Source organism: Lutra lutra, chromosome 15, assembly GCF_902655055.1.
Source record: "Lutra lutra chromosome 15, mLutLut1.2, whole genome shotgun sequence".
Classification (NCBI taxonomy): domain Eukaryota; kingdom Metazoa; phylum Chordata; class Mammalia; order Carnivora; family Mustelidae; genus Lutra; species Lutra lutra.
In genome coordinates this window covers 33,991,068-34,013,423 of record NC_062292.1, presented here as the reverse complement: position 1 = coordinate 34,013,423, position 22,356 = coordinate 33,991,068, and the positions used below count along the sequence as shown (strand labels likewise).

The 22,356-nt window shown below is 50.1% G+C and overlaps 1 protein-coding gene across 6 annotated transcripts in view; it reads right to left on the bottom strand.

The window, feature by feature from the left end:
* The window catches only part of LAMB3 (laminin subunit beta 3), a 63,304-nt gene that overhangs the window by 29,542 nt on the left and 11,406 nt on the right, over positions 1 to 22,356 (bottom strand). The window contains exons 2-10 of one of the 6 annotated variants that reach the window (XM_047704878.1): positions 18,297 to 18,423; positions 16,606 to 16,705; positions 14,623 to 14,794; positions 14,351 to 14,531; positions 11,605 to 11,753; positions 11,281 to 11,437; positions 8,324 to 8,608; positions 6,980 to 7,064; positions 6,015 to 6,169 (exon numbers count right to left, since the gene is read on the bottom strand). In XM_047704878.1, coding sequence (XP_047560834.1) covers positions 6,015 to 6,169; positions 6,980 to 7,007 — 183 coding nt within the window. In that variant the 5' untranslated portion in view covers positions 7,008 to 7,064; positions 8,324 to 8,608; positions 11,281 to 11,437; ... (3 more) ...; positions 16,606 to 16,705; positions 18,297 to 18,423. Of the gene's footprint in view, positions 1 to 6,014; positions 6,170 to 6,979; positions 7,086 to 8,323; positions 8,609 to 9,007; positions 9,027 to 11,280; positions 11,438 to 11,604; positions 11,754 to 14,350; positions 14,532 to 14,622; positions 14,795 to 16,605; positions 16,706 to 18,296; positions 18,424 to 22,356 lie in introns of those variants that run through there. The other 5 variants (XM_047704879.1, XM_047704881.1, XM_047704880.1 and 2 more) reach the window with 5 other exon arrangements.

The following is a 22,356-nucleotide window of genomic DNA, read 5'->3' as shown; positions in this document are numbered from 1 at the left end:
CCCTCACTGGTAATATGTAGGCGTGGAATAAGATAATGAAGTTCCTTCTTGCTCTAACACGCTATTCGAATTCTCCCCTACTCCAGCTTATCTGCTCAGAAGTTTAAAACACTCCGAACAAGAATGCAAAGGAAGGAAGAAAAAAAAATCAAAAGAACATTACCCAGATGCCGTACTGGAAAAATGCGCCTCTCAGCTAAGTGAGCAGAAGAAGGAGCCCTTACGGCCCTCGGTCAGCAAGACCTCCACTGGCCCCCACTGGGATTCACAAGCCTCAGCCCTTCTAGATCAGTGGATATTGGTGGCAAAGGTCAAAAGTCGGGTTCCGCTGGGGTGCTTAGGAGGAAAGTCCCAGGGCTATCAGGCACTTTCAACTTCATCTTCTCTCTTGTCGTGAAGTGACACCTTCACCAAAGCCTTCGCTCCGTGCTGCCCTCTCGCATCCAAACTAAGCTCAGGAGGCTGACTCTGAAGCTGGTCGGAGACGATGAGCACCACACACCCAGAAATGACACTGCACCAGGCTCTCTCCTGGGCACTGCACATACATTATCTCACTGCCTCCTCCCCAAATCTCTGAGGTTGGTATTTTCCATTAAAATATGCATATACTCCTTTGACAGATAGGAAAGCAAGTCTTAGAGAAGTTAAGAAACGTGTCCAAGTCCATAAAGCTGGGAAGAGACAAAGCAGGGATTTCTGTCCCAGGATGTCTTCACCTAAACCTTCTTGGCCGGTTCTAATTCAAGGGACACAGAGGTCACTTGGCAGCCCCTGGCAGAGACTGGAGCTGGTTATCAGGATGCTCCCTCCTTTCTTCCCTGAGAAGGACATCCTCCGCCCCAGCCTGGACCTCTCCAGAAACAGAGATATTTCCCTAGACCTGAGTGCAGAGAATTGCTTTGCTTGTCTGGACCTCTGCAGGCTCTGCCAGTGACAATGGTTCCTACAACTCCTGAGGACAAAGAAGCAAAGAAGGTCTGCAAAATGTTGCCAGGACTTCTGGAGACCTGAACCCTAAAAGCAATGGGCCAGCAAAGTTTGAGGCCACTTGGGTCTGTCTAGGCCTTCCCATACAGCTTTCCCCCTTCTTTGATCCTTTTAGCCCCATGAGCTGTATCCCCCAGCCCATAACAACCAGGGCCCAAGACTCTCACATGCCACCAACCCAAGTTTTGCTTCCTTTTGATGGTAACACTTCCCCCCAATGCCCCTCTCTATGTCCTTCTATCCCTCAAAACTTACCCATCTTGGCCTTTACTTTCTTGGAACCCTTCACAAAAGCCACAGCTAGTTTTCTTTCTTTCTTTTAAGATTTTATTTATTTATTTATTTAACAGAGAGAGAGAGAGAGAGAGAGAAGAGGGAGACCACAAGCAGGCAGAAAGGCAGGCAGAGAGCGGGGGGGAAGCAGTCTCCCTGCTGAACAGAGAGCCCAATGCAGGGCTCGATCCAAGGACCCTGGGACCATGACCTGAGCCACAGGCAGAGGCTTAACCCACTGAGCCACCCCAGTTCCCCAACATAGCTAGTTTTCTGATAAGCAAACCCTGGCTGAGATATAGTGGTCTATGATAGATTGATATGGTGTCTTTCTCAAGAGTATATTTCAAACAAAGAACACAACAATGTTTCATCCAAAAGAGTGGCCCGCCAATGGCAGGAGCTTTGGAAGTTTCAGAACTGCTGAGAAATTCTGGGGAAACAGGGGGACAGACAATTTGGTCAGAGGCAGTCTCAAAGTACAAAGACATAAGGAGCTCACACAACCTCTGCCTCCGTATTAGCCCTGCCAAAGGTCCAGAAAACAGATAACCGTCGAACAAAGAAAGACAGTGGTTGTTGGGGGATGTACATGTGGGTGCACTGAAATGCGTGTGTGTGTCTGTCTGTCTCTGTGTGTGTGTGTTGGGGTGGAGGGCATAGCAACTGGCTACTGCTCCTCAGCTTGTTTCCAAGAGATAAAAATGACAGCTGTTGGATTTATACAGCTAATTAACCTGAGGAATGCACTGTGTAAAACTATTATTAAGACAGCTGGGTAATTAAGTTTTCCCCCAGAAAGGGAGGGAGTGGGTGATAAATAAAGCATTTAGGGGAGCAAACACAACATTGGAGGACACATTGTCAGAAGCAGAAATCAGGACTGGAAAGCTTCTGGGCAAAACGCACTGCTTCTTGGGGAGCCTGAAGCACAGCCCAGAGATGACCGGAAGGGCACAGCTCAGCCCCTGCCAGTGGAGAAGCCCCTGCCTGACAGAGACCATGCTGAACCCATGGGGTCACGCACAGCCCAGCCATCTCTGAGAGGCAGGCAGGGATGCTAGAACTGAGCAAACGCAAGGGCCCACTGACCCAACTCCTTCATTTCATACATGGAGACACGGTGGTCCAGGAGCTAGCAAGGTCACATCCCTCATCTAAGGGTCAGACCAGGATCAGACCCAGAGAGTCCCCACTCCCAGGAAGGACAACCTCACTGACCGGGATTGCCTCCAGATTCTCCAACAGTCCACTGCAGACCAGACTTGCAGCAGCCACCTTGAGAGCAGAGTGGGCTGGCCCAAGGATGGGTTGATTTCGGTAAGTGTGCAAGTGCGTGTCCTAATCAGGGGAGAAATGCTCAGGAGTGTGATTCACAGATGGGGTGGCCTCTGCAAGCAGACACTGGTGCCAGGAGGTGGCTGTGTAAGGGGAGGAGGATGGAACGTTCAGTGTCTTGCAGACACCAGCCATGGTCACTCTGCTCATTCTTTTACACGCTCCTCACAACCACTCACTAGGCTGAGTGCTGTCATGACTCAGTTTTCAAATAAGAAGCCAACACTGAGAGAAAATACAGAAGAGGACGAGGCCAAGGGGGCAACACAGACATGCTTCAAGCTCTAGGGAACAGTGAGTCTACCCAGATGTTAGTTAGGGACTAAAGGAGAAGGAGAAGGAGAACAAGGAGACAGGGCCATTTTGGTAAAGAACAGCCTGGGCCCAAGCTTGGATAGTTAAAGGGCAGTCAAGGCAGGCAGTCCTACGAAGGGCAAAGTTGGGGGTGGAGTATCCCAAGGCAAAGCTGACCAAGTCCTACGTCATTGCAAGGGTTGCAAACTGGACCCCAAAACCACAGAAGCAAGTCCTCGAGGCTGATAGGACTTAGCCACTGAGACCAAATCAGGCAGAGGAGATAGCAAGTGAACAGGAGCCGCACTCTGACACCGGGAGCTGGGAGAGACAATTTTGGAACTGGAAGGAGTCCCCATGGCTCCTGCAACTCCCATTCCACTGAGTCCTGCTGGGGTTAAGAGTGGAGGAATGAGCGGTGCAGAACGTCCAAGAGTTGTAAATCTCTGGTGCACTTGCATTTGCGCCACGTCCGTGGGCAGACAGCAGGTGCAGGATGAAATCGTGCTTGGCTCAGTGCTCACCATGTCACAGAAATAGAACAGAGGCACTAACCAGAAGCTTCAACTTAAAGAAGGTGTGTATATGGGGCCAGGAGCTGGTAGGAAGGGGTGAGGGGAGACGAGAGAGGGGCAGGCACCAGGAATGTAGTTCTGCCTCATGCCTCATCTCTGCCTGGGGCTCCCCGCTACACCCACCCTCCATCTCTAACTCCTCGGAAAACTCCACACCTGTGTTTCCATCAGAAGTATGGGGTTCCTGGCACACACCCAAACCCTCCCAAAGGCACACAGAGGTAACAAGCACCCCCACAGGAAGCACCGTGCAAATTAATTGACATAATTTCTGTGAAACTCTTGAGTATGAGGCCTGGGACACATAACATGTGCCTAATAAATTCTAGCTGCTATGCCTATCATTTGATAACAGAATACATTAAACTCAAAAACTGAAACTGGAAGCCAGCAGAGTTAAAATATTGATTCCCAATTGTCATCACACAGCCACCACTGCAGCCTGCAAGGGTGTAGCCCTGCACCTTGGGGGTGAGTCTTCCTTGCTGTCAACCAATAGCCTCTAGGAAGTAGAAAGGGAAAAGAGGGAGAAAGGGCAAAGGAACAAGGGAGAGGTGGAAGGTGGGGGGCTCTCAGCAGTCGGCTCATTCCCAGAGAAACCTGAGGCCAAGAGCAAACCTTCAGATCCTTTCATCGAACACTCATGGAAGAGGAAGTTAAGTTAAGTTAAGATCACATGCATTCAAGATGCCCCACCTTCTACTCTCAAGAAGAGGCTGCCTGGCTTTCTTCCCCCTCATAGAAAAGAGGGGGAAAAGCCAATGTGTCCCAAGTTTCAGAACAGCCAAAATAGCTGGGATGTCTCCATCCCCAGGGTTGCAAAAGTCTAGACTTCTCTTTTGCAAGCACCGTTCTGTCCTCAGGGGGCTGCTTACAAGCGAGGAAGAGAGGCGGTGGGCTGCGGCCTCTGACAGAGGCAGAGGGCAGGCCAAGGTGAAGTCAAAAGGCCAAAGCTTTGGGGAAAGAGGCTGTCCAGACAGAGCAGGGCCTGAGGGGACATCCCAGCACTGGAGCTCTGAATTTCTCCTGCTTCCCCTCCCAGAAGGCAAGTCCGCTCAAGGAAGGAAATCAGCAGAAGCCTCCCTGCAAGGTTTAGACATGGCTCAGTGGCACCAGATATAGGGCATGTGTGGGAAGGGAGCAGTGAACACCAGTCCGTTGCCTAGAAAGCTCAATACGGCCAGGCCCCCTGATGCCTGTGGAGAAATCTGGGTCCACAGGGAGGCCTGGCCTAACACTGGCCATCTGACCCAACACTGTCAGACTGGCTTTCCCACATCCAGCTGGGTGAGAGGCAGGAACCACAGCCATCTCTGCTCTGCACCTCCAAAGCCACTACTCAGCTCCATCTTTGGCTATTACAAGTAGCCAAGGAACACTGGACTAGAAGGACAGTGGGGCCCAGCGGCAGTAGCCGATGCCACCTCCATTGTCTAAACGACAAAGACAGTTTGAAAAGAGGACCACGGAGGACCCAAATCTCCTTCATGCAGTCAGTCTCTCTTACTCCCCCTTTTTTTCTGTATTTCTCTCTTTCTTTCTTTTTCTGAAAAGACTAGACGACTTGGGGAACACGCCTCCCTCACACATTCCTTTGTTCGAACCTTTGGTTTCAGGGCAGAAAAATGGCCAAATGAGACATGCAGTTGGAAAACAAGTTAACACTAAGTGGTTTCAACTTTGGTAAACACAAGGCACCAATAATGACCCCCACCTTGTTGAAGAGAAAAGAAAGGAAGTCAACGTTCCTCCAAAATAGGTCCAGAGGCGTGTAGAAGAAAAATCACAACAACTCTCTGAAGAACTCAATTGCCTAAACAGGGAATGTTAACTGACCTAGGTCAAAGTGTTTGGGTTTCTGGATTGTTCAGCTCAAGTTCTTACTTATCAGCTGAGTCACTGAACCCCCTCTCTGGCCTCATCACTTCTGCATCTATCTTGTTGATTTATGTCCTCTAACAGCAGTTGGGCTGTTTCCCACTTGCCCAAGGGGACCAACGAAGCTGAGAGGTAAGTAAGTTGGCTCTTCATACTCCAGTCGACAATCAAATATTCTGCCGCTAACTGTCTACACTCACTTCCCAACACTGGCCAAAGAGATGGTAGCCAACAGTGACCATGGCACCACTCAGTTCATCTCATGGCAAGAACACAACCCAGTGCACCCATCCCACCACCTGTGCTCTGTCAGCCTTGACTTCGTCCCCCACAGACAACACGCCAGCTCTCAGTTCTAAAAGATCAACATTCATCTGATTGTCTGTTCCCAAGACTTGAAAAACCATCCTGCCCATACCCGAGGACTGAGGAAAGACTCCAGCTTTATCGAGCCATTCAGCTGATTCTGAAGATGTTTTCTCTCGCCCAGTGAAGGAGAAAATTTTTTGGAGGCAGAGATCTGGCCTTAGGCTTTTCTTGCACTCTCCACAGCACATGGAGCTGTGGCTATCCCAAACATACTTCAGGCATTCTGTGAACAAAGGGAGCCCTCACCCCACCCCACCTCATCTTCTCCACCCTGGAGGCCATGGTGCTAGGACCTACCTCGCCATACTGGGTGCAGTAGGTCTCAGGTTTGGTCAATCCGCAGGTGGATGAAGCTCGGAGAAACCGGGTTCTTCCAATGAGCAGGTCCCCAACAGGTGGATAGCAGGCCCCACGGGAGCAGGTTTGCTGGGCACACAGGAGGCCGGGCCAGACTGAAATCATAGGGGTGCTGGGGAATAGCCTAGTGAGAGGAGGGCCCCCCAGGCCACCCCAGTATCCCCCGCAGGGAAGCATAAATCAGCAAATCAGCAAGCCTAGACCCTTTCCCTAATGCTCCCACCCAGTGGTGGCTCTAAGGACTGGAATCCTGATGTTTTTTGGTTAAAAAAAAAAAGAAGCTGATTTCATGTTCAGTAACCTGTAATTTAAAAAGGAAAGGAGGAGAAGCACTGGCTACCGGAACCCCTGGATGATCCTGAAATGTGGCCTCCATATGTGGCTTTGAGGATCAGGTCGCAGGCCCATGCTCTGCCACTGGGACACATGCCTCTGTCCCTTCACCTGCAGCCGCCTCGGTCAGCGGCCAGAGCGGGGCTGGCTGCTCACCACTCATGCACCACCGCCGGGAGATGCTGGCACTCCTGCTGCTCCTTTATCCGCCAAGCCACACTTTGTGAATACCCAGGGACAGTCCCCTGTAAAACCCAGCCGTGATGGCTCTGGAACCCACGAGAGAGTGAAAGGCTGGGCAATCAGCTATGCAGGGCACCTGGGGAACCACAGCCACCCTCACACAGGAATAAGAAGATATTTGGGAGCCTCTCAAGAGAGGCCATCATCTTTCCCAAAGGCCCAAAGAGCGGGGAAACGCCACGGGGGCCCCAGGAGACAAGTGTTCCAAACTGAAGGATGACGGGGTGACCAAGGGATGATACCCACACTTTGGTATACTCTCCTTCCCCACGTAGCTGTCCCCTTCCTGCCATACAACAGGGCCTGGAAGGATGGGAAGGGAGACTTACCAAAGCACAGGAGAAGGAGTGGCCTCATCTTCAGCCAACAGGGGACTCCCTTCAGAGGACCTCACCTGGGACACAGCAAAGCAGCCTGGATAAAACAATACAAACCCTAAGGGACAGCAACCCCCTTTACTTAGGGCCTTGACCTAGGATACTTATAAGCAGCAGGTTCATTTGTCACCAAAAGCTTGCAAAACGCCAGAGTCCTGGACCCCTGGACCCTGGGAAAATGCCATCCCCTCCCAGACTTCATCTTCCCCCATGGAGATGGAAGGGAAAGAGGCTTTGGCCCTCTCTGGCCCACACATTTGCAAGGACAATGCAGGAGAGGAGCTATTAAGATGTCCAAGGACTTGTTGCTCCCCCCGCCCCCAGAATTGGCCTTTCTCAGGCCTGCAGGCCCAAAGGTGAGTGGGTCAGAGTGGCTGAGGGCCTGGAGGCGAAGACTCTCGGCACTGGCATGGTCTCCAGTACCACCTGGGGCCTCCCTAAGGGGGAGGCTCTGGTGACCACAACTCAGAGCTAAGCAGGCCGCTGGGACACAATGGGGAGAAAGATGAGCCTGGCAGAATTTAAGAAGTGAGTGAGGATTTCGTCGGAACTGGAAGCATCTCAAAATGTCTCCCATTATGGCCCGGGGCTATGCAGCCTGGGATTCTGGAAGCTGAGGCTGGATACTAGACTGTGGAGGTAGGCCCCACCCCTGCTCTGCGGGGCCCACCTCTGACTCGGTTAGGACGCAGGCTCTGCTCCAGAGACAGCCACAGAGCCCTCTGGCTGCAGGGGGAGAAGGGAGAGGGTGGCAAGGCAGGAGCAGAGAGGGAGCTGGGGCCCTCCCGGCATCTACATTCCACAGGCTAGTGCCTGGAAATCATGCCTTCCAAACCTCTCCTGGAAGAGTCATGGGCCCGGGGAAGAGACAGGTGGCTGAGTTTGCACAGCTCATCTTGGCCCAGGAGGAAGACCCACTTTTTGGTTTTCATCCTGTGCTATCTCTGCACTCCTGCCCCAGGCTGCAATCCCGCACAACCAGGTACCAGGCGGCCCTGGGAAGAGCTCTAGCCCGGCCAGCCCAAACTTTCCCACTTCTCTTTGTGCTCAGCCCAGATATGAAGCTGCTTCCTCCCCAGTCACTGAAACATTTACCAGATGTGAAAAAGCAACCCAAACAATGGCAGACATTTAACCTAGCCTTTGCAGGTGAGTGCGCCGGCTCAGCGCCCTCCCGGGAGGAGGAAGGAATCAGGAATGAATCGGGCCCTTGCAGCCAGGCCCCAGACACCCCAGACGCAGACAGCCCTGCTCCCGCACCTGGGCCCCACCGCGCAGGGGAAGGCCGCCCCGTACCTTGCTCCGTGCTGCTGCTCTTCGTTCTCCAAGTGGGCTCTAAGGGCACCCCTTGAATGTGGGGTCTCTTCTCCTGGCTCCCAGTTTTTAAAGAAAGGCCTCACCTCTGGAGACTCCCCGGCTGGGCGTCACCCACTGCAGGGCGAGTCTCAGGAATCCAGCGTCTGGCACGCCCATGTGCCGTCACTGCACCCCCACCCCCCGCCCCCCAGGACAGGACTGGGCAGGTGGGTCCGTCTCAGAGGCCTCACAGCAAGCTCTTCAGTCCCAGCGGCCTGTGGGTGCCTGCGGGGGTGGGCAGAGGTGGGGGTAGGGGTAAAGGGAGCCACTGCAAACTGAAAGCCCCAGGCATTGAATGTCAGTGACTCCCAGGGACCAGGGAAGGGCACCCACTTTTGCCACAGGCACTGCACTTGGCACTTCCCCAAGGCCCACAGGGGTCAGCTTCATCCTATGTCCTGGGCAGCCCTGGACAGAAGACGAAGCAGAGGACACAAAGCTCGTATGTAGGCTGTTACTGCCCAGACCTGTCACTGGGCTGCTCCAGACCTGTCACTGGGCTGCAAAGTCTTGGAAAGCACCAGACCCCCTCCAGAGGGAAGACTAAAAAAGTGGAAAATCCCTGCTTTGGGGGAATTTGCAGGAGCTTTAGGTTCATGGGGAAGGGGTCAAAGCCCAACTCACCCAAGGAAAGCTTAAGAGGAATAAACAGGAGTAAACTCTAAATGTCTCCCCTCCAGATCCCTCCGTAGGTTGGCAGGGAGCCCTGGGACAGGTAACTACCTGTGAGTCATGCCCCCAGCTTCCTAAGGGCTGGTCTCCCAGCCCCGCCCTCTCCTGGCAGGAATGCTAGCCCAGAGGGCCAGAAAACAGACCTGACCTGAAGCATAACCAAACCAACTTCCTCTGCCCACCCCCACCAGGCCTGAGAACACAGCTCCCTAAGTGGGGCTCTCGGGGCACAGCTGCCTGAGGGCCACCGGACAGTGCGGCAACAGGCCTAGAACAAGAGGCTGGTCTCAGAGGACACTCGTCCCCAGGTTAGGATCAGGGGGCTTTTAGAGAGAGGTTGGAAGGTCCCCCAGTCCCTGTCTTGGCCCTGCAGAGCAGAAGAGCCTGCATGGCATGGTTTTGAAACCCCACTGCCTCCAAGTTTCTATTTAAGGGAGACTCTTAACTACCCAGTCCAGGCTTCAGTGGCTCCCAAGCAGAAAGTTCTCTATGGTTTGAGGGTTAAGTCCAAGAAATGGTTTGAGAACCCTTAAGAGGAAAATGGAGGATTTTTGTGGATTCAACTGGGCATTTCTAATCCTTAGGTTCTAATTTAGTCCCCTAAGTTTGGATGGGCAGAGGAAGTAGTGTAATTAGCAAATGGGTATTAAGTTGTTTATATGCAGAAAGGACAAGCCACTAAATGTTAGTGTCTAAACCCCCTGTAAGAATTCCAACAAAATCTGGCTGAACTCGGCCAGCCCCAATCAGCACGAGCAGCTTTCCTTCATCAGCCAGCCGCTGCAACAGGACCCCAGAGAGACCCCCATCACAGCCTCCAGAGAAAGAGCACTGCTGCCAAACACACCCCCCACCCCGGCGTTCTGAGCCCACCAGTCTGGTTTATTTCTCTCCACGTCTCCAGCTCCCTGAACTCAAGGTTTCCAGGAAGCCTTCCCCCTCCTGGAACTGCCCCCTCCCCAGCCCACTACCAGGAAAGAGGATGTGACAAAGAACTCATTAATAGTTAACCAGCAGAAGGAGCAGGTGTGGCGATCCCAGATCCACAGACCAGGCGGGGCCTGGTGTGTGGTGGGCCGCACACTGACTGGCTGGAGCCCTTCAAATCCCCCTCCTTCTCCTCTCTCAGGAGGCCAGGAGCCCAGGTAAATAAGCCTATAGTGTCTCAGACTTCACAGGCCAAGGCAGATCCCAGCAGGGGTCTGGCTTCACAGAGGAAAGTGGCAATTGCTGTGTCTGGGCCTCACACACACACCCTGGGCCCAATCCGGGACAGTGACAGCAGACCCCAAGGCTAGCCCAGTCAGCCCCCTTCTGCAGGGACACTGAGCACTCCCCAGGAGGGGAGGGAGAGATCTAGACACATCCCACACCCCCCAGGGATGGCATGGCCCCAGACACAGGCTTTGAACCTCAGAACCTAATTTGTTCAGAGACAAGAAGAAAACAGAGCCAGAGGCTGGGTCAGGACCTGGCCAGGGCTAAAGAGCAGGTGGAGGCACCTCGACAGTGCCCACCCCCCACTCTGGTCTTCCCATCACCCCGTTGTGGAGCCCTCAGCCTCAGCGCCACCACCGCCAGCCCCCAGACCTGGCTCATCAGAACTTGTGCTCAGGGAAGTGGCTAGTCAAGTTATCCCTGACTCCTGCTTCTCTCGTACTCCCTCATGCTACAGGAAATGTTAGTTCCCTTCCCAAGGCAGCTTCCATCCTCTGGACCTAAGTCTCTCTTCCCCGGACCTCTGCAACAGCCTCCAACTGGTCTCCAGCAGACCCCACACAATAGGTCATATCTTTCCCCTGCTTGGAACCCTGCACATGCTCCCCATTACTGTCAGGGTCAATGCCAGAGCCCTCGGAGAGAGTCTGTGAGGCCCTGTATGACCCAAGTACCCCCATTACTTCTCTGTCTCTGCCCCTTGCTCCCTTCACCCCAGATGCACGACCTCCAAATCACCAGGCTGCTTCTGTCCTCGGGCTTTGGCCCCAGATACCTCAGAACACTGTATCCCTGGGCCCGGAGTGGGCCTGGGCATCTGCTTCTGCGAGGCTAACTATCTTACCTCTTCCAAGTCTTTGTCCAAATGCTACTTTCTCAATGACTCTGACCCACTTCCCTGCCAGATCCCACTCCCAACTCCCATCTACCCTCATTCTGGGTAGGCTGGATCTTTTTTGCTGTTGTTTGCAACACGTAACCACCTGTAAACCAACTGTATAACTTACCTATTTATCCTGTTTACTTTCTGACTCCTCCCTCCAGAATCTAACGCCCAAGAAGGTAGAGACTCTTGTCCATTTTGTTCACTACTGTTTTCCAAGGCTGGGAGTAGCGCTGGGCACAGAGTAGGTGCTCCCGCTTCGTGCAGCGAAGAGGTTCACACTGCGGGGTAAATAACTGAGGTAGTTTTAGGAACCCCATGCACTGCGGGGGGAACTTGTGTTCTCAGAGGAGACGGGCTGCGCGTCCCGTCCCCAGAACGGGTGGCTGAGAGCGGCATTTCCAGCAGCAGCCAGCAGCAGAGAGGGGTCGTTTTGGGAGACACCTACCCTCGGATTACAACCACCATGCTGCTAGAGGCAGAATGCCATACGCTTCTCAGTCATTCCTGGCAACGCGTGACAGGGTGTGGGAGTGGCATCAGAAGCTCCTGTCTCCATCATCCATCTGCCCATTTGCCGGGGAGATCAGCCAAGATCTGATCAATGAGATCAAGGGGTAGAGAACAAGGAAAGGAGGGAAGGGGAGAGGAACAGAGAGGAGAGTTTAAGGAGGCCAGGAGAGCCAGGTCCAGGCTAGACCGAAGGTGCTGGAGGAAGGGGCACCAGGTGACTCAGGCCCAGGCACCACCTGCGTACTGTGAGTCATGCCTGAGTCCGCGTCTGTGGGACAGGGTAGGCTCCAGGAACATCCCCACGAATTCGCCACCTGACTCAAGCTGGCGTGGCCCTCCACACCCCCACAACAGCTCAGCAGCCCAGACACTGGCCCCTCTTCCGCACTCCTCTCCAAAAACCAGAGGGGGAAAGTGCATCTGTTGTGTGACTGAGCACAGACAGGAACCCAGCCTAGGGCAGAAGCCACCAGAACGGGAGCCTGGGGAGCATGGCCTGCCATCATCGGGGGACTCCATTCGGTGCCCTTCTCTGTCCCCCCACCCTTCCCTCCTCAACCTGAACATCCGCCCAGCAGACAAAGGCACACATCAGCTCGGGCCTGAGGTCTGGGAGGAATGAGGTAGGCAGCCTGGATGAACTACAGCTAACATTTTACCTGGTGCTCCGGGGTGTGCCCAGCACCATTCCACCACTGTGTATGTACTGACTCGATCAATACTCACTACGTCCCTGGGGGTAACATTTAAATATCCTCACTTTCCAACTGAAGAAAATAAGGCACATTTCCGGTAACTCGGTTCCAGCTACGAAGGGGTCACCTGAACCCAAACCAGTTTGCTCCAGCATTCATATTTTTAACCACCACTTAGATACTAACGTTGCCTCCAGGTCCCCTTTTCTCCCTTTGCTAATCCTTGACCCGAACCCACCAGACTCTGAACTTCATGTTCCCCAAACCTAACCAAGGCCCATCCCTGAAAAGGCCTCCTCGAGCTCTTGCTCCAACTCTTGGAGGACTGGTGTCAGCTGGGGACTCCTGTGGAGACATCAATGCTGTAGGAACATCCAGAAGACACCATTAGGTGTCTTCTTGTTTGTTTTTCAAATTGACAGTCTCTCTCGTGTGGGCAGAAATGGGCGAGGGGCTGGCCTCCAAATTCCCCATCTCAGAGGCTCAGGAACCTACAGGCAGGGGTTCCCCATCACGCTGACTGGAGCTGCTCTGACTAAGGACATGACTGCCTCATAAGGAATGGAAAGAGAAGGTAGCCGGAAAAACGTCACAGTGACCTAGTAAGATTAAACAAAGCGTCTATGACAGGATGACACAACTTCTGCCTCACCACAGGAAGGGGGAACCCCCTCCCAATCCCAGGTCACCTCAGGAACCTCAGCTCCTTCTGTTCTACCTCCCACGGCACACCCCCAAATGCCCCAGCCCCTCCCTCCCAAGGGGTGCAGCCCAGGGTACCCTGCGGCTTGCTGGGAGAACGCTGGCCCATGGTTGGCCCATTGTTGGCTGGCTTCCCAGAGCAGAGTGAAGAATATGCTGGCATTTCTACCACCTTTACTGCCCTCCCAGATTCCTGACCTTCCTCCAACAGACAGGCCAGCTCATTCTCATGCACCCTCCTCCAGCCCTGAACCCCTCTGCCTCTCTCCCCTCAGGACCCAAGTCCAACCACTGAGACCTTTGGCCACAGAGTTGCCATGTGAGGCTGGCCTTATGGCCGTGGCCCAGCCTGAGAGGTGAGAGAGAGGTGCCTGAAGGGGGCAACCTACAGCCACACGGCAGGCCAGAAGCATCTGGAGAAGACAGAGGAATGGCTGTGAGGGACGTGGGCACTTGCACCAGGAGATCCCTGAAAGGGCCAGTCGAATGACAAACTATCTAAATGCTCAAATCAGCGTCTGTTGTCGGAGTCTGGGGCAACGAACACCTAGTGGTTTGAGAGGAAAGGGAGCATGGGTGTATCTGGCTTCATGTCTGGAATCAGCCCCCCCTCACGGCTTTTAATCAGCACCTTCCTACAGTGCTCATGGTCACACGGGGTCCGCGTATGGACTTGGACATCCTGGAAATCCTAGACCTAGCTCCAGGCCTGCTATTCAATAAAAGCATCAACAAGCCCCTCACTGGGTTGCATTTTCATCATTTATAAATAAAGGTGTTGGATTTTACTGATTCTTAATGCAGGCTGCCTCTGAGAATTACTTGCAGAACCTCCAAAATTGTACGCTTAAGCCAGGCCCCGTTCAAAAATGTAACTGGCATATAGAGCAGCTGGGAGATTCAATGTTTTTGAATCTCCTCTGAAGCCTTTTCCAGCTCCAGAACGTTCTGCTCTCCGAGATGGACAGTGGTTAAAGCCTGGACCTCAGAGTGAGCGTGGTCAAGATGAAGGTCTTGGTTCTCTACCCACCGGCTGCATGCCTTTGAACAACCAAAGCTACTTGCCTCCACGGGGGATACTAGCCATCTACGTCATGGATCCTTGTAAAGATTAAGGGAAACAATGCAAACTTCTGGCCCAGCTAGGTGTGTCCTCCATAAAGGGTGTCTGTACCCACGTGTGCATCACACGCAGGTGTCAAGGACTCTGATCAGCAGAATCTGCAGTTGTTCTTATCAAAACACAAATATCACCCACACCCCAATATTCCATAGCTCACTTACCAGGAAGTGATCCATCCGTGGAGGCTCCAGGGCCCAATCGAGAATGCTTTGGGCACTCCCCTCTATTCCTTAGGGGCCGCAAACCCCTCAGGAGCCATGACCTGGACCAGAAGGGATGAGGGGACACTCTGGGGGCCAACAAAGCTAAGCTCCCGAGAGCAGGGCGATGCTCCCAGCATTCCTGGAGAGGGAAGGACAGACGGTAGGGGGTGGGGAGTATTTACAAACAGAAGATAGATTGCAGAGGAAAGGCATAAGAAAAACAGACTTACTATTTTATGGCCATCAAGATTTAGTAAAATCAGAATCCAACACTTGATAAAGATAGGACTCTACACAAATCTGGACAGAAGTTTTGTTCTTAACTTGCCCTGCAAGTCTGAGGGCTCTCGATAAAAGGCACCTACTTTTCCTGGGGTCTTGCTTCAATATCTGGTCCATATCCTAGAAGACAAGGGTGATGAGTCTTTATCCAATCTCATTCCTTCCCCTGAAAACTGAGTCAAAACCGGCCCTCTGCTCACCTAAAATAGTGAGAAGAGACCTAATACCAATAAAGAGGGACATGTTTATGGGATACTGTTAAGTGGGAGGCAAAAATTAGAAAATAAATGCACATAAAATCTTCTTAACTGTAAAGAAAACTAATACTCAGAGACAGGGAGAAAATATCTAACACACTAATAGTTCCTGTCTCCTTCTATTTCTCTTCATGCCCTTGTCTTCCATAATGAGAATTTTTTCCTAGAATAATCAGTAAACATGAAGTTAAAAGTGTCGGGGTAAGGGTGGTAATTTCCTCTACAAGTTGTGAATCATCCTCTCTTTGCTCCCTCCTGTGCCCTGAACCCCTTCCACTAGACCCACAGTCTGCCGGGGAGTTCACTAAAAGTTGTCTAAATCATTGTGGATTTTGTAAGATACGGTTTCCCCTTCTTAAGAAATACTGCCTCTTGGGGCTATTAGATTTCTTCTGTCAAGAAAGCCCTTAGCAGGGGCACCTGTATGGCTCAGTGGGTTAAGCCTCTGCCTTAGGCTCAGGTCATGGTCTTGGGGTCCTGGGATTGGGCCCTGCGTCAGGCTCTCTGCTCAGTGGGGAGCCTTCCTCCCCCTCTCTCTCTGCCTACTGTTCTGCCTACTTGTGATCTCTCTCTCTCTCTCTCTCTCTGTCAAATAAATAAATAAAATTAAAAAAAAAAAAAAAGAAAGAAAGAACGAAAGCCCTTAGCATACTTCCTAAGTAAATGCATGTACTAATAAATGTGTAAGGAAGGACAGACCAAAAGGGGGGCGGGCAGAAGTACTAAGTAACTATCAGCACCTTATCTTCCCGTTTGTATATCTTAGGGCAAATCAAAAGCAAGAGTCAGTATCTATCTATATTTTGAGGGGAAGGAAGAAGTGGTGATGACCAAAATTCCTACCCTCACCCAGATTTGCCTCTCCCATGCAGCTCTCCCAGAATAGAACACCCAATTCTGAACTTCCCCCTTGCTGGCTCAGAAATCTGCATACCCAGCAGCTCCCGGTAGCCAAGTATAAATACACATTTGTATTCCTAAGTATGATGTTGCATCTCTGTCTGATGTGTGTGCACTGTCCTCAACAATCCTTGCAGCTAGCACTGCCAGATAAAACACAGGGATCCCAGTTAAACTGGAATCTCAGATAAACAAGGGATACCTTGTTCGTATAAGAGACCCCCAAGATTGCATGACGCCACTTATATGCTAAAATGGGACCCACTGTTTATCTAAAATTCTAATGCTACTGGGTTTCTCATACTTCATTTGCTAAATCTGACAACCTTACTTGTAGTAGGTGGTCCACCCATCCCCATGGCTTCCAGGCTTTTCCGAACCTGTTCCCCTTCTTCTAGAAGTTCCCCACCTGTCAACAATTTCCCCAAAATATGATGCTTAGAATTGAAATGGGGAGGGGGGTGGACACCTGGGTGGCTCAGTTGGTTAAACAGCTACCTAAGGCTCAGGTCCTGATCCCAGGGCCCTGGGACTGAGGCCCTTGCTCAGCGGGAAGCCTGCTTCTCCCTCTGCCTGTTCTCCCTGCTGCTCGCTCCCCCTACTTGTGCTGACAAATAAATAAATAAAACCTTAAAGAAAAAAAAGTGAACAGAGGGGAGTCCTGGTGTCCAATGTCTGACATCATGATGGCATGTTCTGGGCATGGGTCCCTTGATCAAAGACCACTCCAGGTGAAAGACCGAGAGCCAAACACCAGTACAGAGAAGGGCCTACCTGCGTCATCTGGAGACTATGTGTGCTTCCCCGGACAGGAGAGGTTGTCTTCACTCCTGTGGTTAAGTATTACTCCGGAAAGAAGCACCTGTATATTTTGCTAAAAGAAAAGAAGGGAACAAAATATTTTTCTGCTCTTGGTATGCAGGAGGAACCATTCTAAACACATCTAAAGTATCTCATTTATGCAGCCCTATAAGATGACTCTTTTTTTCTTTTTTTTTTTAAGATTTTATTTATTTGAGAAAGTGAGCGAATGAGAGAGCACGAGCAGGGGGATGAGCAGAGGGAGAAGCAGACTTCCCACTGAGCAGGGAGCCTGAGGCGGGCTATGTCCCAGGACCCCGGCCGGGATCATGACCTGAGCAGAAGGCAGAGGTTTAACCGACTAAGCCCCCAGGCACCCCAAGATGGTTCTTTGAAGGAGATATTATTTCCCTTTTTTATAACCTCAGCATTATTAGGTAGGTTGACAAGCTTACAAGGTGTTAGGGACTGAATATGTCCTCCCCAGATTCATATGTTGAAACCCTTCCCCAAGTGTGATGTTAGGAGATGGGGCCTTTGGGAGGTAGTTAGGTTTAGATGAGGTCATGCAGGTGGAGTCCTCATAATGGGATTACTGCCCTTAGAAGAAGAGGAGGAGACACCCAGGCTCTGCCTCCACAGAGAGCGAGGAGCTACATGTCTGAAGCAAGGAAGCCAGCTCTCACCAGCACCTTGATCTTGGCCTTCCGGCCCCCTAGAACCGTGAGAAATAAATATCTGTTGCTTAAGCCACCCAATCCATGGTATTTTATTAGGGTAACCCAAGGGGAGGAAGACACGGAACTAGTGTTCAAGTCAGGTTATGCTTCAGTAATAAACTAACAACCACAAAATTTCTCAGCTTTAACACAACAAACACTCATTTGTTGCTGGCACAGAGTAAGATGGGTGACAACGATGAGGCGAGAGGTCCTCTGTTCTACACTCAGTGACTTCTGCCGTCTTGTAACCCCACCAACAAGGATACATGGGCTTCATGACAGCAAGGATAGAGGAGCATGGAGACGCTCTCTCATATTCCATGCTTCAGCTCTAAAGTGACACAGTCATTCAGCTTACAACCTATTGGCCAGAACTGTTCAAGGGCGCCTAAGTGATCTTCCTATGTACCCAGAAGAGGAAAACACAGTAGAACGTGTGAACACACAGCACTGTCTACCACAACTAGTATATGGTAAAACCAGAATCCTCCAGAAGATCTTCAAGTACCAAAAATCCATAGTCTTTCCATTGCAATATCTGGTGTTCCCAAGATTAAGGGAATCTGTTTCTCACAAAAAGTGAAAGTCATATGGCACAGTTTGTAGAATATGACACCTCAAGGAAATGGACAGGAAAAATGGCCTTGGTGAATATTTTAGCTTTGCAAACCTAAAGCATCACAAGATTGTCCCCTTAGAAAACCTGAGAAACACAGACCAAGAGCTCTCTGTGAGTTGTACCTAGAGGATAAGTATCTATGAGGCAGGGTGTTGCTCCAGTTTCTGAGAGAATAACCACTGGGTGTGGGGGTGAATCTTCAAGAAGTTTCTGGTATGTTGTAGGGTGACCAACCATTGTAGTTTTCCAGGATTCTCCCTGTTTTAGCTCTAGAAGTTCCACATCTCAGAGAACCATTTCGTCCCACACAAATGCTTGCTCACCAGATTCTATGTTGATCCTTTTTCTCCCAGAAGGGTGTGAATGTGTCACCTCAGGTGGCCCAGTGAACTCTGCATGATGAGGCACAGTGGTCTGAGGAGTCAGGTTGGCTCTGAGTCGTAGAGAAACCTGAGTGGAAATAGCAAATGAGAATAAGACTCTCCCCCAGGAGAGAACTCAGGAAGCTCCTCTATAAATATCGGTCGCCTTATCAAAGTAGTCCTCTTCAAGGACTTGGGGAAAGAAAATAGCATGTCTGTATGACTTTGGTTCTGGAGATTCTACTCCTGCTGCTGAAGCCCAAAGTGCAGGAGGCTTTTCCTGGCCAGATCACACCAAGGACCCAAACAGAGCTGACAGAGACATCAGCTAGAGATAGAGACATAGAGAGAGACACCTCTATCTGTTTCAAGTCAAATACTATTAAAACAGGCTGTCTCCGTCTCAAATTTGTGCCCCTCTTCAGAGGTGTATGCACGTACACACACATACACACACAGATGCACACACACGCCTTTGCACTTCTTCCAAGGTACATTTCATCCTGTTAGCATTGGCCTAGTGCTTCATTTGCTGAGTCGGATTTGGTAATGCACTTTGACCTGTATGCTTTCCATCATCCAGATTAAAATCCCAAGTCCACAGCCAGGCTAGGCTCTCGGGGTCCTGTTTAAAAAGAGGCACATTTGACCTCATCTCACACAGCCTCCCTTCACACAGTACTCTGATCCAGCCATTCCTTTCCCTTGACCACACTTAGGCTCAATTCATCCAGCTCTGTCTGTCTCCACTGATGTCTCCACCTCTCGTGCACTTGGATAAGATCAAAATCCAAGACTCGGATCAGGTTCCTGGATCAGTGATGACTTCTCTGTTATTCTTTATAGATTCTTCCCAAATTCCAGCAGCAGACCTTATGCAACTCAAGTACCAATCAGTTCTGTTCTGTTTGTAAGTCCCTCCCATGTCAAATTTACATATTTATGGTTACTCAACTTTTTAGTTATTTTGTGATTTGTCCCCAAACCCAGATTATAAACTCCTGGAGAACAGGAACAACCTTTGACCATTCTTTTTACCCCCGGATAAGCATATAGCCCAGTGTTTGCACATAGTAGCTGCTCAATAAACAAATATTGATTTATTAGTATGGATCCATGGGGCAAGGGATCACCTAACAAAAAGTGTTGAAAAATATGATCCTATGAATATTACTGCATAACTCTCAAGACAACATACAGAGAAAATCCTACAGAAAAATAAACGTTTTTTTTTTTCTCCTGAGATCTAGAACCTGGGAAAATTCATGACGAATCAATCCACTGATCAACAGGCTCCCAAGGTTAGGCCTCCTATTCCGTCTACCATGGCTGGTCCTTGGGGACAGAAAGGCCAGGAATTAAAATCACAGTAGTTTTAGTGTTTTGGTTTGGGGAACTGAAATACTTCTGTGGTCAGGCCATCGACCTAGGCACTCTAAGCATACAAGACCCAGCTTTAGAACCTGCAGAGGTGATGGAAGTAGGGTCAGGGGAGAGGAGGGCACAAATGGAGAGAGGGTCTTAAGACACAAGAACTCCTCGACATCTTTTTTTTTTTTTTAAAGATTTTATTTATTTATTTGACAGAGAGATCACAAGCAGGCAGAGAGGCAGGCAGAGAGAGAGGAGGAAGCAGGCTCCCCGCCGAGCAGAGAGCCCGATGCGGGGCTCGATCCCAGGACTCCGAGATCCTCGACATCTTTAAGTGTTCTCTGTCACTCTCGGAGAATCAGGGAACACGTGCAGCCCAAAGTCTGGCAGTTCCTGCCTATCCTTGTGCCGTCTAAGATAATGTGTCCCACCAGTCATTTTAGGCCCATCCCAACCCTGGGCCAATGAGCACCAAGCCTAAGACATTAAGAAACCCCTTCCCACAACCCAGCAGGATCTCAGAATACCTGGTTCTCAAGTCCACTGACTAGGGATCAATAGTGTCCTGTTCTCCCTCCAGCCACCCAGGGGGCCTGAGCTTGGATCTGAATCCTCCCAACAAACCAGTCCATACAGAACACCCCCACCCCCACCCCCAACTTCTACCCGGTCCTCATTCTCAGAGCCTGGGCTTTTCTTTCAGTTCTCCTCATCATGTGTCAGCAGACCTTTCTGACTTTTGACCCAGAAACACAGAAACATCCAGAACCATTCATTTGCAAAACAAATATTTACTGAGCACCCATAAAGCCAAGGCATCCAGTGACTAGGAGTAAACAAGTCAAACAGAATCACTGCCCAGAGGCAAGCCATTGTCTCACAGGACACAGGCACTGAACACAGAATTACCAAATAATTTATTAATTATGTAACCAGAGTGACCTCAACTTTTTAGCTATCCAAAGCACCCTTTTGTCTATTATTCAAATAACCATAATGCTGACAACTCTAGGGAGATGCTAGCAGTTAATACAAATTCATTCCTGTTGCTGTTTGTCTTCAGACACTCCTAGTTCCCTCTTAAGCATCTTGCCAGCCTATTTTGACCCCAAACATGAACACATAGTCCTTCCTCCATTCCCCTAAGAACAAAACACATAGCTCAAGTTGAAGAAATTTTACTGAAAATTTGGAGGTGACACAGAGAAATTACATCCTAAAAATAAATACTAGCTGGCATCCATCAACATCATGGCATGTGCCTGCTACTCTAAGCCTTGACCAGGTTGCTGGAAACAAGGACCTCCCTTCATGAACTCACTTCTCCCATCCCACCCCATGAAGAGAGTCTTTTACAGGGTGACAACCCAAGGTGGCCTACCTGCCTTGGGATTCCTCTACTCACTGATGTTTGCCATACATCAGGTGCATTCACTCATTCATTCTGGAAATATACATTGAACACTTACTTTGTACCAGGCATTGTGCTAGATGAACAGCAAAAAAGATAAGACCCTGCCTTCGTGGAGATAACAAACAATAAACAAGCAAGCCAAAAAATAAATCTAACAATTATAAATGTCAATACTTTCTATGAGATATTTTTTAAGGGGATGACCCATAAAGTGCCACTTTAAGAAAAGATGGATTAAGGGGCACCTGGTGGCTCAGTCAGTTAAGCGTCTGCCTTTAGCTCGGGTCACAATCCCAGGGTCCAGGATGGAGCCCCACATCCATTGGGCTCCCTGCTCAACAGGGAGTCTGCTCCCCCCTTTCCCTCTGTCTCTTCCCCTGCTTGTGCTCTCTTGCGTGCTCTGTCAAATAAATAAATAAAATCTTTAAAAAAAAAAGTAATGGATAAGAGAAGTCTCTCCTAGGAGGTGACCTTGGGATGAGATTTGGGGCCGGACTTCCTAGGGCAGGCTAAACATATATTTAAGGTGCCAGCAAGGTAGAAGTACCAACATTTTTTTGGAAAATTTTTATATCTAATATTTTTTAAGACATGCAAGTAAACACCTAACGCAAAATTAGAAGGCTGCACATCTGCCCTATATATATTTTTAAGATTTAATAATGTTGTTATTTTGATTTCTATGGGAGGGGTAGAAAACTCAATCTTTTCAGGGCTTAGGACCTCTAAAGTCTTTCTCCTGCCCCAGGAGATATAATCATCCCCAGGAATTCAGAGTTGATCCATCTTGGGAACTCCCCAGGAATGATGGCTTTTAAAACCCTCAAGGATGATTCTAAAGTGGAGCCAGGATTGAGAACTACTGACCTAGGGAAATAATGTAGCTGGAGAAGAGGGATCATAGTAAGACCCTAGAATACCCCCAGCCTTAAGAGCAGTAATTCACTACCGTGGCAGAATCACCTTTACAGCTTTAAACATTACTGATCTTTGGGACCTACTTGGAGAGATTTCTGATATAATTGATCTAGCAAAAAGAAAAGCAAAGAGAAAAGGTGTTTCTAGAAGGAAGAAAGAGTTATTATCTGTTGAATGATAAAATCCAGTTCATTCAATAAGCATCCCATTAGCTTTTGGTGGGGGTGGTGATAATGGAAGCAGATGGACGTAGGCAAAAGAGGAAATGGTTGATGAAGAAATGGATACAGTGATTGTAGACAACTGTTAATGAACAGT